Raw genomic sequence first — 14,662 nt, forward strand, 5'->3', positions numbered from 1 at the left:
CAGCCCCGGTGACCTGCGATGGCAGCCTCGCCTAAATGCAGCTTCAGTCAGCTGCCCTCCGGAGGGTGAGCCATGCACTGATCTGGTGCTGGGTCACCCGGCCTGGCGGTACTACTTTAAGGGAGGGGTGGTGGGGGGGGGGGGGGATCATGGTTTGTAGCAGATTTCATGTGATTAAAGGTGACAGATATAGTCTATGTCGCAGGCAAAATCAATGCAGATTTGTTTTTCTGCTGTGAGACCAATCTGTGCAGGGGTGGGGGCCAGAACATTATGACTGCTGACAGGTGCAGTGAATCTCATCAGTTATGTCTTCATCATAGAACCAATCAGGCAACAAGTGAAACCTTAAAAAGTGTCCTAAAAGTGTTTGAAGGAGAAAAAAATGGGAATATTTGAGCAAGTTGATGGTTGGATGAGTGGGTCACAACTTTTTTTCTTGAGAAACCCTCTTGGGCCTGAGGATTACAGAATCCAGTAATCTCAGTTCAAGTCTCAGTGGAGCCTGCTTTGCTATAATAGATTAGTGATTTAGAAAAGACAAAGCCTCTGGTACTTACTGTGTGGTTGACAATTGCAATGAGCTGGTCAATACAAGCAGGTGTGTTGAAGCAGGAAGACAACTAAAACACGCTGGATATAAGCTCTCTAGCATCAGGGTCAGTCACCACTGCAGAACCTCCAGATTGCCTGGACCACCTTCTTCTCCTTGTAATGACTTCTACGCACCCTGAAGAAAGGCTGCAGCTACTGTCTCATAATTGGTGGTTCCATGGTGCAATGGTTCGCACTCTGGACTTTGAATCTAGTGGTTGGAGTTTAACTCTCAGTGGAGCCATTGTTCCTTCTTCCCAGACATTGACCAAGAAAAGAAAATCCATCAAATCACAGTTAAGACACCTGAAGGTCAGTCCATCTAGTCTTTTATACATATGGAAAAAGCAAGAGTTGGTCACAAAATTATTGAAAGGGTCTTCTTTGGCTCAACCCATAGAACAGGCAAATCCTTGAACCCTCTTTGAGTGGTTCCCAACACAACCTCCAACACGATGACGCTAAGAAATACTGCAGACACTTATTATTACTTCACACTTGGACCAATGTACGTCGGCATTGACCATTCTGAACTCAACCATCCCCCAGATTATTCATCCGACCTTGTTAAGGTCCATCAGCCCTCCAGAGCCTTGAGGTCAGCTGACCCTTGATAGTCCTTGATCCCTCTTAAAAACCAGAAAGGATCGAGCCTTTGCAGTCGTGGCTCCCAGAATGTGAAATGCTTTGCCCTTCTTGGTGCAGTGCGCAAGTCACCTCTTGATTTTTAAAACCTGATGAAAACCTTGTTCACACTGGCCTTTGGCTGTGCAGATCACCTCTGGATGTTGCAATTTTGTATGTCATTGTTCGACTGCTTTGCTTGTTACTGTTCCTGGTTTTGTTTTTCTTTTGTTTCTGACTGTTTTTGACTGTTCCTGTCTTGGTGTTTTTACTGTCCTGTTGAGCTCTTTGGCTGGACAATTGCCTCGCTTACATGTGCTCTATGAATAAAGATGAGATACATGTGGAGTTCATGCTGTTTATGTGGTTCCATGGTGTAATGGTTAGCACTCTGGACTTTGAATCCAGTAATCTGAGTTCAAATCTCAGTGGAGCCTTTCTTTCTTCAGTAGTGTCCAAGGAAGGGTCTTCTTTGGTTCTGTCAATAAAATCCATGTTACTCTTTGGGCCTCCCCTGAGCAGTTCCCAGCACCTGGTCCAGATGATGATCTGCCGGACCATCATGTGGTTCCATGGTGTAATGGGTAGCACTCTGGACTTTGAATCCAGAAATCTGAGTTCAACTCTCAGTGGAACCTTCAACAACAGCTACCTCTCCTTCAAATCTTCAGGTGGTAACAGCTTCAGTCATAGGCAAGCCTGTACAAATTCTGAGGTCTAGACCACCTTATAAGTTCACAACTTGCCACACTGTACTACATTGATCTGAAAGTCTTTCCCATGATGTGAAGTTTGTTCTCTGTAGGCTATATAATGAAATAGAAAGATGAGTGCAGGTGGATGATGTGATGTTGACATGAAGAAGTGTGTATGCTCTCCAAGCCAACCAAAGCATCAAGAGTGCCAACATTCACATGAATGGAGCTCTAGTTTACGCCAGCCAAGATATCGCCATGATTCTCTCAAGACTGCTACCTTTCATCTGGGCCTTCCAAAAATCGCAGAGTCATTCAGGCCTTTACACAAAAGGAGATTCTAGGTGGTGTTTTATGTGGCAAATGCAGATTTTTCCCAAATGATGATGAAGAAATGATGTCCTTCAAATGTTATAATTTCAACTGCAAGTAGAAATACACATACAGAAGTATGCAGCATTCTTCCAAAGTAGAAGTGCCGGACAGTAACCACAGCCAGGTCTAGAACCCTAAATAACCATGAACGGATAAAGCCTTGGACCCTTCCTGAGTGGTTGACACCCCTTTTCTATTTTCAACTCCACAATGGTCTATAAGACGGTGATGTGGTTCCATGGTGTAATGGTTAGCGTTCTAGACTTTGAATCCAGTGATCTGCATTCAAATCTCAGTGGAACATCTTTTTACTCGGGGTTGAAGCGAACGATTGATCATTCAATTATCACAAGAAAGGTGACTGAAAGTCAGCAAACCTACACCTTCCAATGTGCATTTTTGCAACCAATGCACAGAGGTGGATACTGTATTTGAATATTGCAACGGATTTAGTATCTCTGCTTTGCTGAAGTTCTGCATGAGTGAAAGCAAAAGCACCCATCTACAAATCTATTCACATTAAAGTAAGAAACAGTAGTTTATTTAAAATGTACTTGTAGTAAAAGTTACTTGTGTAAAATTTCCATCTTGATGGAGGTCACTCCTTGTATAAAAAAGGATGAGTGGTAAATCCAACCCAACACAACTTTTAAATCAACTTTTAGTCCACATAAATATTAGGACCGTTCAGGAGGTATAATGTGCAGACTTTGTTCAGACCATTCCATAAAAAATTTTCAAGTTGTGAATTCTATGACGCACTGATTTTCTTCACTGACAAATGCTACAGTTACACTGAGAATGAAAGCCACTGAAGAAGTATTCTAAACGACAGAAGTTAAATCAATCAAGCTCAAAGTGTCCAAGACCCTCACAAAGTTAGAAATACAACTGCGCCATCTCTTTTTTTTTCAAAGAAAACACAAATGAACTACTTAATGTTACTGGCCTTTCATCAGGTATAATGTGCAAACTTTATTCATATCATTCATTGATCCCTCGTATTTCTGGGATGTGGCAGTCCAGCCACATTACAGGGAGCTGATGGTGATCAACGAAAGGAATCTCTGATTGTGATAAAATGTCACATGTCAACAAACACATTGTTTTTAGACAGAGTGTGACATACTTTGAATATGTATTAGCAGTAGTACTTTGTTTTGGCCGCCTGTCATCTTTCTGAATGTTTGACCTCTTCATCCTCGGCAGCGTTTTGTCCCAACTGTGGTTGTTGTTATCTGAGAACTAAAAAGAAACAGCAGCGACGACTCGGGCAAGGCCAGTATTGTCCAAGGCACTGAGTGCTCGCCTATCTGCTCCTTTATCTGCCAGGATCAGTTGTTAGTGCTGGCAGTTTTCCTCTCCTGTCCTCTGGAGAGAGGTGGCTCTCAGCTGGAGAGAGGCGCCAGAGGCGATGCACTGTCTCCATTGTGTGGAGAGACACACGGAGGCATTGAGAGACTCGGTGCAGGTGCAGAGAGGAGGAGGACGACGGAGAGGGAACACACCTGAGGGGGCAGCTCTTTTTTTTTTTTTTATCCTCACAAAAGTCAGACTTGTTTTTTGAGGGGCCTTTTTAGTGCAGGGACATTTGTTGTTGGGAGGACTTATTTACTGGAGGTACACTACACTGGAGGGAGAGAAGGCGCTCTCACTTCCAGCCTGGTCTGTCTCCACTGCAGAGATATTTGGTTACAGATACAGGCTGCTTGTAAATAATAAAACTTTCCATGTGGAGGACAGATTGCAGGACTGGGCTGTTTCTACAGGTGAAATGCGGCGGCTTGCAAAGGTCACCATCATATGGAAAACACTTTTACAAAACTGAGGCAAATACAAAAGTTTGCACATATTCGTGTTGACTAATGAATAACATGAGATCTCAGTTCACATACAGAGTGACTATATTCCACATTAAAGCACAAAGTCTTCATTTAGTCATTTGGGAAAATTTTCTGTCATAATGTGTGTCTTTTTTGAGATTTTTATTTGTGGCTTTTGCATTGTGGTGACCCTTCTGAGCCACCATACCAAAACACTTTCATGAATTTAATACTCAGTCGGTGAGAATCTACAGTGCAACGACATAACAAGGCATGAAAGTGGGCTTCGTGTGAGGTCCCACTCTTCAATCACAGACCGGGGTCTTCCCACACGGACAGGACGCCACAACCTGAAGCCGGTAACCTCGTCCCAGACTGGGAGGTTTCCCGTGAAAGCGATCCTTTTGCTAACTGTTTGTTTAAAAAGTGACAGGCTACAAGAGTCCCAGTGACAGCATCTATTCATCTCCGGGTGTCAGTTGGAGAGAAAAAGGGGGACGAGGGAGGGATAAAGGAACGGCGGATGAAGAGGGATGGTGATAGAAAAGCCCAGGAAAGACTAAGTGTGGAGACTGGTGTGTTTTAACAATAGGTGGGATTTTTTTCTGATTTTTTTTTATTTTTTCACCTTTTTGCTTTGAATCTTCTTCAGATCATCCTGGTAGCAATTTAGAAATCCGTCCAGCAAGTGACTGAGCGAGTGCTGATGTTTTCATCACTTTGGTTTTAATTATATGTCTCACTCAGCACAGTCTTCCTTCTACTCGGCTAATTTAGATTGAGATCCTTCCAGGCTTTCCCCTATCTTTCATTTCCCTCCCCTTCTTCTCTCCTCTCTGCATCCCATCAGCCCTTTGTAGAAAAAAAAGAGGAAGGAAAAAAAAAAAAAAACCTTCATGTCTGTGACTTTCTTGCCCTCCAGCGTATGAAGCCCTCTTTTATTTTGATCATCGCAGCACAATGGATTCATGCCATTCTGGCAACTTTATTCAGTATCAGCCCAAATTTACATACTGCTTAACAAGTTTGTGCGTGACTGTTGATGCCTCTGATCAAAGTGCTTTTGGAAATCTTTCTCATCTGATTTTTTTTTTTTTTTTTTTTTTTTTACCCCCCCTCGTCCTTCATTTCAAATGCATGGTGCAGACAGGCATCTTTAACTCAGGGGCAAAGAAAGGTAACCTTAGTGCTGCACAAGCCCAAATGTCATCCAACAAGGAGGGCTCATGTCCCCGGGATAAAGATAATGTAATCTAAGCAGTATACAGTGTGTGACTGTGTGTGTGTGTCTCTGAGTGTGTGTGTCTGTGCTCTCTCGCCTCGGTGTTTGTTGGAGGCTTGGGTTTGGGGGCGTTGGGAGACAAGAGGAGGGGTGTGGTGGTGGTGGTGGGGGGGGGGGGGGGGGGGTGGAGATGACAAAAGTCAAAGCAGTCATGTGTCATTTTGGGTGCTGAGGGGCTGGGACCTGCCTCCGGGGCTGTCCTCTCTGTCAGACGCACTCACATATCTGCGCTGTCTCTTTCCTTCGCTCTCTCTCCGTCTTTCTCTTCCGTCTTTACGCAGCCGCACGCCACGGCCAAAGCGACGCGGCGACAAGGTGGAACGCCGCGGCTCCGGACCGTACACATCTGCTTTGGATGTACAACAAGCACTGACTCACTCCGTATTTCCACGTCGCTCCGTCTTGACCGCGGCTGCCGCAGGGCCGAGACTGCGAGGGACGTGATTCGTTCCGTGATGCAACGCACCGTAGTGTCGGGGGAACGTTTTGACCAGGATCAAGCTGTAAATGGAGATATCAGAGGGCCGCACCGCCAAACCGATGGCCCAGAAAAATCCCCGTGAGGACGCGGCGGAGCCGTCCACCGCAGGAATCCAGCAGTAGCCTGCATTCACAGCACATTTTGTAAATATACCAGAGCAAACAACAGATTTGTTAAATAAGAAAAGGAAGACAAATGGATTCAAAAATACAATGAAAAGAGGGTGTGGGTGGAAAGAGAGGAATCGTGGGAATGCAAGATTGCACCTCCCTCAGGCAATCGAATTATCCTATGGGCCGATGGTTCCTCCTTATGCGTCGGCTGACATTTTCCTGTAACCCCATCCCGAGTAATGCTATGTGATGTGTGTGACTGGCTTCTGCCACGGCCCTGAGAGGCCACGGAGCCCCGGGGCCGTTCGTTTTTACCCCGCAGCATCCTGGGAATTGTTTATTTTAGCTCAGCCCGCTCCTTTCTGTCTCTCCCTCTGCTCGTCTCTCCGGCTCCCTCTCCTATCGGTGTCCACTTTCAATTAGAGACGGACGCGCTTGTATTCTTCTGCAGGACAAAAAAAAAAAAAAAAAAAATACTGACAGGTGCCTCTTGAGGGGTAACTGGAAACCATGCCTTCGGTTTCTGCAGACAAACTGCTCTGTGGTGAAGCGTAGATGCACGGCCGGCTGATAAGATGAAAACCAACGTGTACGAGAGAGAAAGAGATTTAAGGACATCGAAGATAAGATGTGTGATACGAGATAGTAAAATGATATTCAAACAAAAAAAAAAAAAAGTCCCCGGAGCAAAAAGTTAAAAGAGAACATTAAAAAGAAAACATATTTGGATCACTTATGGATGTGTAAGCCAGTGCACCGATATGCCCAAAGTTTCCTTGGTGCTGCTGCAGAGGCCTGCGGGGCAGAAGTGATGGTGGCGGCGGAGGTGGTGGTGGTGGTGGTGGTGGGCGGGGGAGGCGAATCTGCTATACACAAATAGTGTATGTGTGTAACTGTCGACATGTGACAAGCAGAAAAGGGACAGTGTTGAGAGCGTAGCCTTTTATGACCCAACACACTTTGACAGCTTGGCCATCGCTGCAGGACACGAGCAATGTTGCTTTTTCATCTGACAATTTTTAAGCAGAAACAAGTCTCTCCCTGGATTGTTCACAGGGAGCCTTTGTAGCCGTGCGTTAGAGGAAAGAAGGAAAAAGAGAGAGAGAGAGAGAGAAAGAAAACATGTCAGTGGGCAGCAGATTCTGCTCACTGTTTGCTAGGGGAGTCATACTGTCAATCTGTAGGAGCCAGAGTGAGAGAAAGTGTAAGTGATATGATAGGAGCTGCTTTTATGCAACACTGCACTCTGCTGGAGGAGCAAGCGATGGCAGCTGGATGTGTGTGTGAGGAGCCTCAGTCATCCAGGTCAAAGCATTCTTCCACTTGGTGAAAAGGCTTGGCGAGAGCTTCAAGCATGTCCCTCCTTCAGTTCAGGTTTAATTGACCAGGAATGTGGACTTGTGGCTCATCAGCTCCTTTTCGAGCGGCTCCGCAAAGCTTTCAGCTTTCCATTCAAGGCAGCGGTGTCAAACACGTTTCAGTTCAGGGGCCACATGCAGCCCAGTTTCCTCTTTAGAGGGCTGAACCGGTAAGACGATGCCATAATAACCTTCAAATTTAAACCTTAATGATTTCCTTTGTTGTGGTACAAAAGCATATGTGATGAAAATATCTATGTTTTTGAAAATACCAAAGTATTGTGTTGAAGTAGCCAAAACTGCCAAGATAATGAGTTAGATTACAACAGCTAATAACTACAAAACGGCTATGAAATCCTAAAAAAAGATAACCACAGCTATAATAGACTAGAACCATTACAACAGCTTTAAATAAAGTGCAGTCTGTGTTTAGGTGGCTAAAATTACTAGAACCGCTTAAATGGCAAACACTGCTGTCGCTGCTGAAATCGCTACTGTGGTTATATAGGAGATTATAACAGCTTATCGCCTCTAAACAGCTATAAAATCCAAAAATATTATGGTAAATATACCAAAATGACTAAAACGTCTAAAAACAGAATCAAAACTGTTAATTGTTTTTATAAAATTTCACAACAGAAACCACCGTGTTGGAATGGATAAAAGTTTTGCAGATGTTTTCTTGTGTCTGTCAGACTTTGGCTTGACTGTGAAGTTGTAGGCCAACAGGAGATCTGAGAGGGATTCCTCCGTCTTTCCAGTTGAGGATATTGTACTTTAGTCTGGGCGTACAGGTCAGTGCGCTCCTCGCTGCATTGATGACGCCTTTCTGTATGTGTTCAGGTGTTTCGTCCTCGAGGCGGAGCGGTTTCTGCCTCAGAGAGCAGCAGGATTTGAAGTGTAGCGGCATGCGATGTGTCTGGAAGATGGAGTCATTCAGTCGGTCTTTACAGAGGACTAATGTAACCTCGGCTCCCTCGGGGATGAAAGTGTCTCTGTGCCTCTACCCTTGAAGCACTCAGCTTATTTGGACCTAAGGACATTTTGCACTGACAAATTTTAAACATCCCAGGAGGGGCACACTTTGAAATATGGCCACAGGGTGGCACATTAGAATGACAAAAAAAAAAAAAAAAAATGGAGCTCCCTTAAAGTGAAATGTGACTTTCTAAATCAGTGAGAGCTCAAAACAGGGTCACACTGTTCACATTAGATCCAACCAAATAATTAAATCAGATCCAAACCGTGTATTTTTTTACCCATTATTTGTGTCATGTCGACCACAACATGAGAACACACTTTGCCTAAAGTGTGTGTGCATGATGGATGAAGAGATTAAAAAAAAAAAAGAAAAAAAAAATCTGTTATGCATTCACATTAATACTATGCTTTCTGTGCATGCACGATTGGCCCGCTGTGCGTGTGTGTGCGTGTGTGTGTCAGAGTGTGTGTGAGTGTGCATACAAACATGGCAGCGCCGACTGCCCGCAGCAGTGTGCATTCTTGCTCGGAGAGCACATGTCCTCGGGCCTTGTTCCTCCGTCAATGACCTCTGGTGAAGCCATTATTTTCTGCATTAATGATGAGCAGCAGCCAGCGATGAGAGAGATGGACTTTATCCTCGGGCGCAGTAGCGCTGATTATGGGCAACAACAATGCCAGCTCAGAAAAAAAAAAAAAAAAAAGAAAGAAAGAAAGAAGGAAAGAAAGAAAGAAAATTCTTCCCACAAGCAGTTCAAAGGACTACAAGCCTCAGCAGAAGCGCAGAATAAGCTGCTCTGGCTTTATTGACAAGATGGATCAGATAACCTCAGTAGCTGGAGGATTACACACAATAAACTTTAGTAAAGTTTACGTATAGCCTGTTTTGTTAACCGTCTATCACCAAACTCAGCTACAAACACAGAGCATGCCGTCGTTGGAGACAAAAGTGCATAAATGTGTGTTTAACGATGTGATGATCTTCCAGTAAACAGGAGTTCAGTGAAACAGTAACACGCTAATGCTAAAGACGGAACTTAGCGAAGTGAGGGAGACAGCGGCTCTGCCGCTCTTCAATCCAGCATCAGTTTCGCATCAGTAATCAGTGACCAGCAGGTTCCTGTTGAACGGCGCGGCCTTTACTTGTTATTTTAAAATGTGTTATTTCCAACACTGGAAATACATTAGTGAGAGGCAATTAGCGCGCGGATGAAATGGCTGCGAGTGAGTCCCACAAAGCCTCCATCATTACGGCGGTCCCAGGATTTAATGACGTGTATGGGAGCGGGTATCAGAGGCCTAATTGATGGCCCCACATCAGCCCAACACAAACCTATAAAGACTCACAAACAAGACAAAGTGCAATCGCTCTAGTCGAGCCAGCCAGGGCACCCACTCAGGAAATCCTGGCTCGGGGAGATGACTCTAAATGAAGGACTTTACCATTCACCATTATGTCTTTGGTGAGAGTCAGAGGGAACCCCCGGGGCTCTTCAGCACAGCACGGCACAACTTTTCAAAGGGCTCCAGATTAAAGTCACTGAAAGTTCCCACTGGGGTCTGAGGCCAGGATCCCATTAAGCAGCCCTACCACACCGCCGGCCATAATTGTGTCGTTGAGAATTCAGAGCAGCGGTTGCTTGATAAGCGAATTTAGGGTGAAATAAAAAAGGAGAGGCAAAAAGGGGGGGTCTCGTTGGGCCACCATTAGACACTTCATTCGCTCATCACTAATTTGTTTTAAATGACTGAGGGAAAGGTGAGCACTTTATAAAGCAATCCAAGTTACCTTCTCTCTCGCTCTCTTTTTTTTTTTCACGCCCTCCATTTCCAGGTCTGTGGGAGTGATGAATGATAAACATTTCACTTCACAGCCACACACTGCGGCTGCCAGTAGTGTTTTAAACTGTAGTTATCTTCAACACGGAGCTCGCTCGGCAGTGGAATAATCGATAAAAGGAGCCGAAGTCTTCTTACTGCTTCTAAAGTCCCTCTAGCATCACCAGTAATGACAGTTTTTACTTGGAATTTTGAACAGGGATCAACATGATGCAGTTAGAGATTTCTGTGCAGGTGAGAGGACGGTAGGTTCCTACAGTGGCGCACTGCAGTGGTTTCCTGAAGACCCTCAGATTCCCCCGAAGAAAGGCTCAAACCCCCAACTCTGACACGTCAGACACACCCACCCTCACGAAGATATCAAAGCCCCGCTCTTCATTCTTCTTTGACAGTGCAACAAACTAATTCCAACTCAGCAGGTCATCTTGGTCTGGCCCTACTGCCCGGATCTGTGAGCTTTGCCGTTTTAAGTTTCGTAAGCCGTTTCCTTCGTCTGGCGGTGTCAAACACATTTTAGTCCAACAGCCACAAACAGCCCAAATTCAACTTGAGAGAGCCGGACCAGTGAAACGGTGTCATAGTAACCCTTACATTTAAACTTTCTCGATAGTGGCAGACAATACATTTTGGAAAAAGTCTGTATTTTCCCAAATCTAAACAATGAGTTGCAAAAATGACTACAATCTCAACATAAAGCCAATTGGAATGACTTTTTTTAAAAACTCATTCTGAAAGCATAGCTTTGTGGATAACGGCTGTTTGCTGTCTTTCATAGAAGCATCACTGATACCTCAGCTTGGTTCTCGTGTTTTGTCTGCTACTCTAAGAAATTTCTTTAAAAATTTTAATAAATAAATGTTTTCTTTTCAATTTTCACAATTTGCTTGTTGGTTTGGCAGGCTGGATCGCAGCATCTTCCAGGACGACTTTGGTCCACGGACCTTATGTTTGAAACCCCTACATTAATCCAGCGAGCTCACTTTCGTGGGATGTGCCCGTCTCTAATATGTCACAAGGTCAAACAAGGTCAAGTAAAATAGCGACAACTGGTCAAGTCCAGACTCAACAACTCGATATTTGTACTTAAATTGATCAAAACACTTAAAACTGCACAACTGGCTACAGAAATGAGAAATATGTGAATGAAACAAAAAAGGTTGATGAAAATGAGGTACAAAAACTTGTAAAGTGTTTGAGGGAACACCAGTTGAAGCCATAGAGGCGTGACACTGCAGGTATAAATGATGACAACCCCATCCGTGCAGAAGACCGTTTCAGTCGCTTTTAGTAGAAAAATTTGACGACTTTTATTGACTTTTGAGTTTCATTTTGATTCTTGTTGCCATGTACAGTTTATTTCAGCATCTGAAGTTCATTACCATCTGAGTGAGTTGGTGAATGATTAAAAAAAAAAAAAAAATTGTAAGCAAAGTTTGAGATCTGAACCCTAACTCCACATCTGTGTGTTTACAATCAAATCAACAGCTGGAAGAGTTAGAAATACATCAACACAGTCTGAGCAACGTTAGCCAGTCTCAAGTTAGGATTCAGATCTTCACAATGACACCAATGAGCAAACCTTTTGAAACTCTCTAATATTGGAAACCGAGCATGTTAATATCTTCCAAGTGCAATAAAGCCCAAAAGTAGTAAACTGCTTCAAGTGGATTTCTTCTGCTTCTTTTTCTCTGCCTCTTCCTCCTTTTCCTTCTCGATCTCAGACACCAGAGTCTCGATCTCCTTGGACTCCAGAATCTGAGGAGGAACATGTCGCTGTTAACTCGCACGCAAGGTGGTTTGTCAAGCGAGTCTGCCTCAAATTGCTTTTTTTTTTTTTTTTTTTTACCTTCAATGGTTGATTTCGTCTGATGACGGCGAGCTCGATGTTTTTTCCTCCGGACTGAACCACCTGCCAACGACAAACAAGTCGGGAGCTTAAGATCACATGATGAAACCTGGAACAGGCTCTTTGATTCCAACAGAAAATAATCTATGGATAATCTAAAACTAAAAAAAATGCAATGTGTTTTTTTTTTTACTTTGTGGCGAAGTTAAAGAAATTACTAATTGTCAATAGATTAGATCGGCTTTTCACTTTTAGTACCACAGAGATGAAATTTCAGGTGTTGGAGATAATACAGGAGGACAAAATGTATAAACACACAAAAAACATTACATAAAATAATATAAAGTAATGTGTATGCAATGTAGAATAATATTTATACTGTATTCATAGTCTGCTTTAGAATTAAAAAAAAAAACAGTACAGGATTGAATATCTACCCCCAATAACAGAACACAGGTAGAGAATATTTGTGAAATATTACACAAGCATTGTATAAGCATATATATCTGTTTTTGCTGAAAACATTGAAGTCAACAAAAAACATCTACAACAGAGAACTCACTGAAATTCCATCTCACTCTGGGGTTTACTGACATCTTAAAGAGTTTTATGTCAAACACGCCCGTGTGATCTCACCTCCAGCAAAGCCTTGATGGCCAGCTTGATGGCTTCGTTGTCTCCGGCGATGGCTTCGTCTGTGTAGTTCTTCTCCAGGAACTCTCGCACGGTTTTGGCGCTCCGACCGATCGCATTAGCCTGGGTGGCGGAAGAAGAGACACATCTCAACACAAAGGTTTTGAAGGAATCTCACATAGAGGTAGATGGACTCTAAAGGAGCTGACCTTCCAGGCGTGGTAGGTTCCTGACGGGTCTGTCTGATACAGCCTGGGAGTCCCGTCGTAATCGAAGCCCACGATTAAAGCAGAGATGCCGAAAGGCCTGCGTCCATTGCTTTGAGTATAGCGCTAATAAAACAATCAGTGTGCAAATATCACGTCAGTCTCTGTTAAGAAAATATGAATGAATGAAACCATAACAAAAGCTTCTTTCAGCAAAAAATAGCCGTTTCTGACCTGTTTGAGTGTGGCGATGTAGCGTGTGATGTATTCCACTGTGACGGGGTCCTCCACTGTTAGCCTGTGGCTCTGACACTCAACCCGAGCTCTGTTTATCACGATGCGAGCGTCCGCCGTCAGACCTGGAAAACATCATTTCAACAACAAATATCTGGATTAGATCCGCCATGCCTGCTTCAAAGAAAACAAAAAAAAAAAACCCACTTCTTTAAACCAATAGCTTGTTAGTTTTACCTGCAAAAGCCATGCAGACGTGCTCATCTAGCGCGCAGATCTTGCGGACGGTTCGTTCCTCCTGTAACTTGGCCACAGACTTCTTTTCCACACCAAGGACAACAATGTCTTTACCTCTGATTCCCACCTGCAGTGAATAAGACACACATTGCAAGGTCAATTCTGAATATTAGTGACACAGAATTCCGTATAAGGTCACACTGTCCATTAAAGACGACTGAAGCTGAAATCTGATCTAGATCATAAGAAGAAATAACATTCCTGAACTCTACTAAGTGATCAACTCTCGAATCGAATATGCTGTTTTAACCACAATGCAACCTGTCATCAAGAAGGGAAAAGTTCATTTCTGTTTCTGAAATTTATAAAGAAACTGACAATCTCGTGTCTAAATTTACGTTGCCTAGACTATATTCAAAGCATTTACACAAGTCTACACTTGAGAGTCAGGAGACAGTGAAAATCCAAAATTTTCCCAAATGCAGTTTTAAAACAAACAAGACCAAAAGTGTGTTTCTATAAATTCTTAGCTTGACTGAAAGTTTATTTCCCAGATTAAACAGATATTTTGACCATAACGTTCAAGTAAGTAAACAGAACACAAAAATACATTAAGGTGGAAAAATATGATTTCAATAATTACACTCAGCTACTGTAAACATAAAAACAATGTTGAAAAACAATCTTCTTCGATTAAAGTTTGCAGAAAGCTGTTAAAATCTAGAACAACCAGCTATTTTGTGGTTGTGTATGAATTTGTCTGCATTATTAATAATCACTAGGAATGAAACTGAAACTGGTATAACAGTGACACAGCGACAAAGTGTTTGCTAACGGAACCTGCCTCGTCATTTAGCCTACTTAACATCTAATTTGCTTCTGAAAATCGCACTCTTTTGTTTGTAAAGTCACAACACAGTCTCGAATAAGTTGGATTGAGTTTGATGGGATAAACTGTATAAAAATCAAAAGTATTGACAGTGACTGTTAGCCGCTAGCATGGTTCAGCTTAGGCAGCGTCCATGTTGCTAACATTAGCAATAGTTTCATTTAAAGACTTACCGCCGTGGAACCTTTCTTTACGGCTTCTTGTGCATACTCCACTTGAAAGAGATGGCCATCAGGAGAAAAGACAGTAATCGCTCTGTCGTATCTCGCCGCCATCGCACAATATTACACGGAAAGTTACAACAAACGAGAGGAGCCGCAACCAAATGATTCAGCTAGTTAGCTTAGCAAGGGAGGGAGACTGCGCATGCACAGTGCACTCTGAACTGGGGGATACCAAAAATCTACGCTTCCACTGTAAAAGTTCCTTTTAAAGTCACAATACACACATAA

At 43.3% G+C, this 14,662-nt stretch overlaps 1 protein-coding gene and 2 non-coding genes across 3 annotated transcripts; 2 read left to right on the forward strand and 1 right to left on the reverse strand.

Moving 5' to 3' along the window:
* The first annotated feature begins 1,583 nt into the window (after positions 1-1,583).
* Positions 1,584-1,655, forward strand: trnaq-uug (transfer RNA glutamine (anticodon UUG)). Its single transcript has one exon. It is a non-coding gene; the product is annotated as a tRNA-Gln (tRNA).
* Positions 1,656-1,784: 129 nt separating this feature from the next.
* Positions 1,785-1,856, forward strand: trnaq-uug (transfer RNA glutamine (anticodon UUG)). Its single transcript has one exon. It is a non-coding gene; the product is annotated as a tRNA-Gln (tRNA).
* Positions 1,857-11,452: 9,596 nt separating this feature from the next.
* On the reverse strand, positions 11,453-14,595 carry psma8 (proteasome 20S subunit alpha 8). The gene is made up of 7 exons (XM_030114445.1): positions 14,384-14,595; positions 13,322-13,448; positions 13,085-13,209; positions 12,854-12,976; positions 12,648-12,767; positions 12,012-12,074; positions 11,453-11,920 (listed from the first exon to the last, which is right to left on the reverse strand). Exons 1-7 carry the CDS (start codon positions 14,483-14,485, stop codon positions 11,825-11,827), a joined length of 756 nt encoding a protein of 251 aa, XP_029970305.1. The 5' UTR covers positions 14,486-14,595; the 3' UTR covers positions 11,453-11,824.
* Between the last annotated feature and the right edge of the window lie 67 nt (positions 14,596-14,662).

Source organism: Salarias fasciatus, chromosome 18 (assembly GCF_902148845.1).
Source record: "Salarias fasciatus chromosome 18, fSalaFa1.1, whole genome shotgun sequence".
Lineage (NCBI taxonomy): Eukaryota > Metazoa > Chordata > Actinopteri > Blenniiformes > Blenniidae > Salarias > Salarias fasciatus.

What these genes read in the sequence shown, in the direction of transcription:
- psma8 (XM_030114445.1), bottom strand. Translation starts at nt 14,485, where the DNA reads ATGGCGGCGAGATACGACAGAGCGATTACTGTCTTTTCTCCTGATGGC. An exon ending in CGTCTGCATGGCTTTTGCAG is followed by an intron (nt 13,210 to 13,321) that starts GTAAAACTAACA and finishes GATGTTTTCCAG; the next exon opens with GTCTGACGGCGGACGCTCGC. An exon ending in ACATCGCCACACTCAAACAG is followed by an intron (nt 12,977 to 13,084) that starts GTCAGAAACGGC and finishes TTGTTTTATTAG; the next exon opens with CGCTATACTCAAAGCAATGG.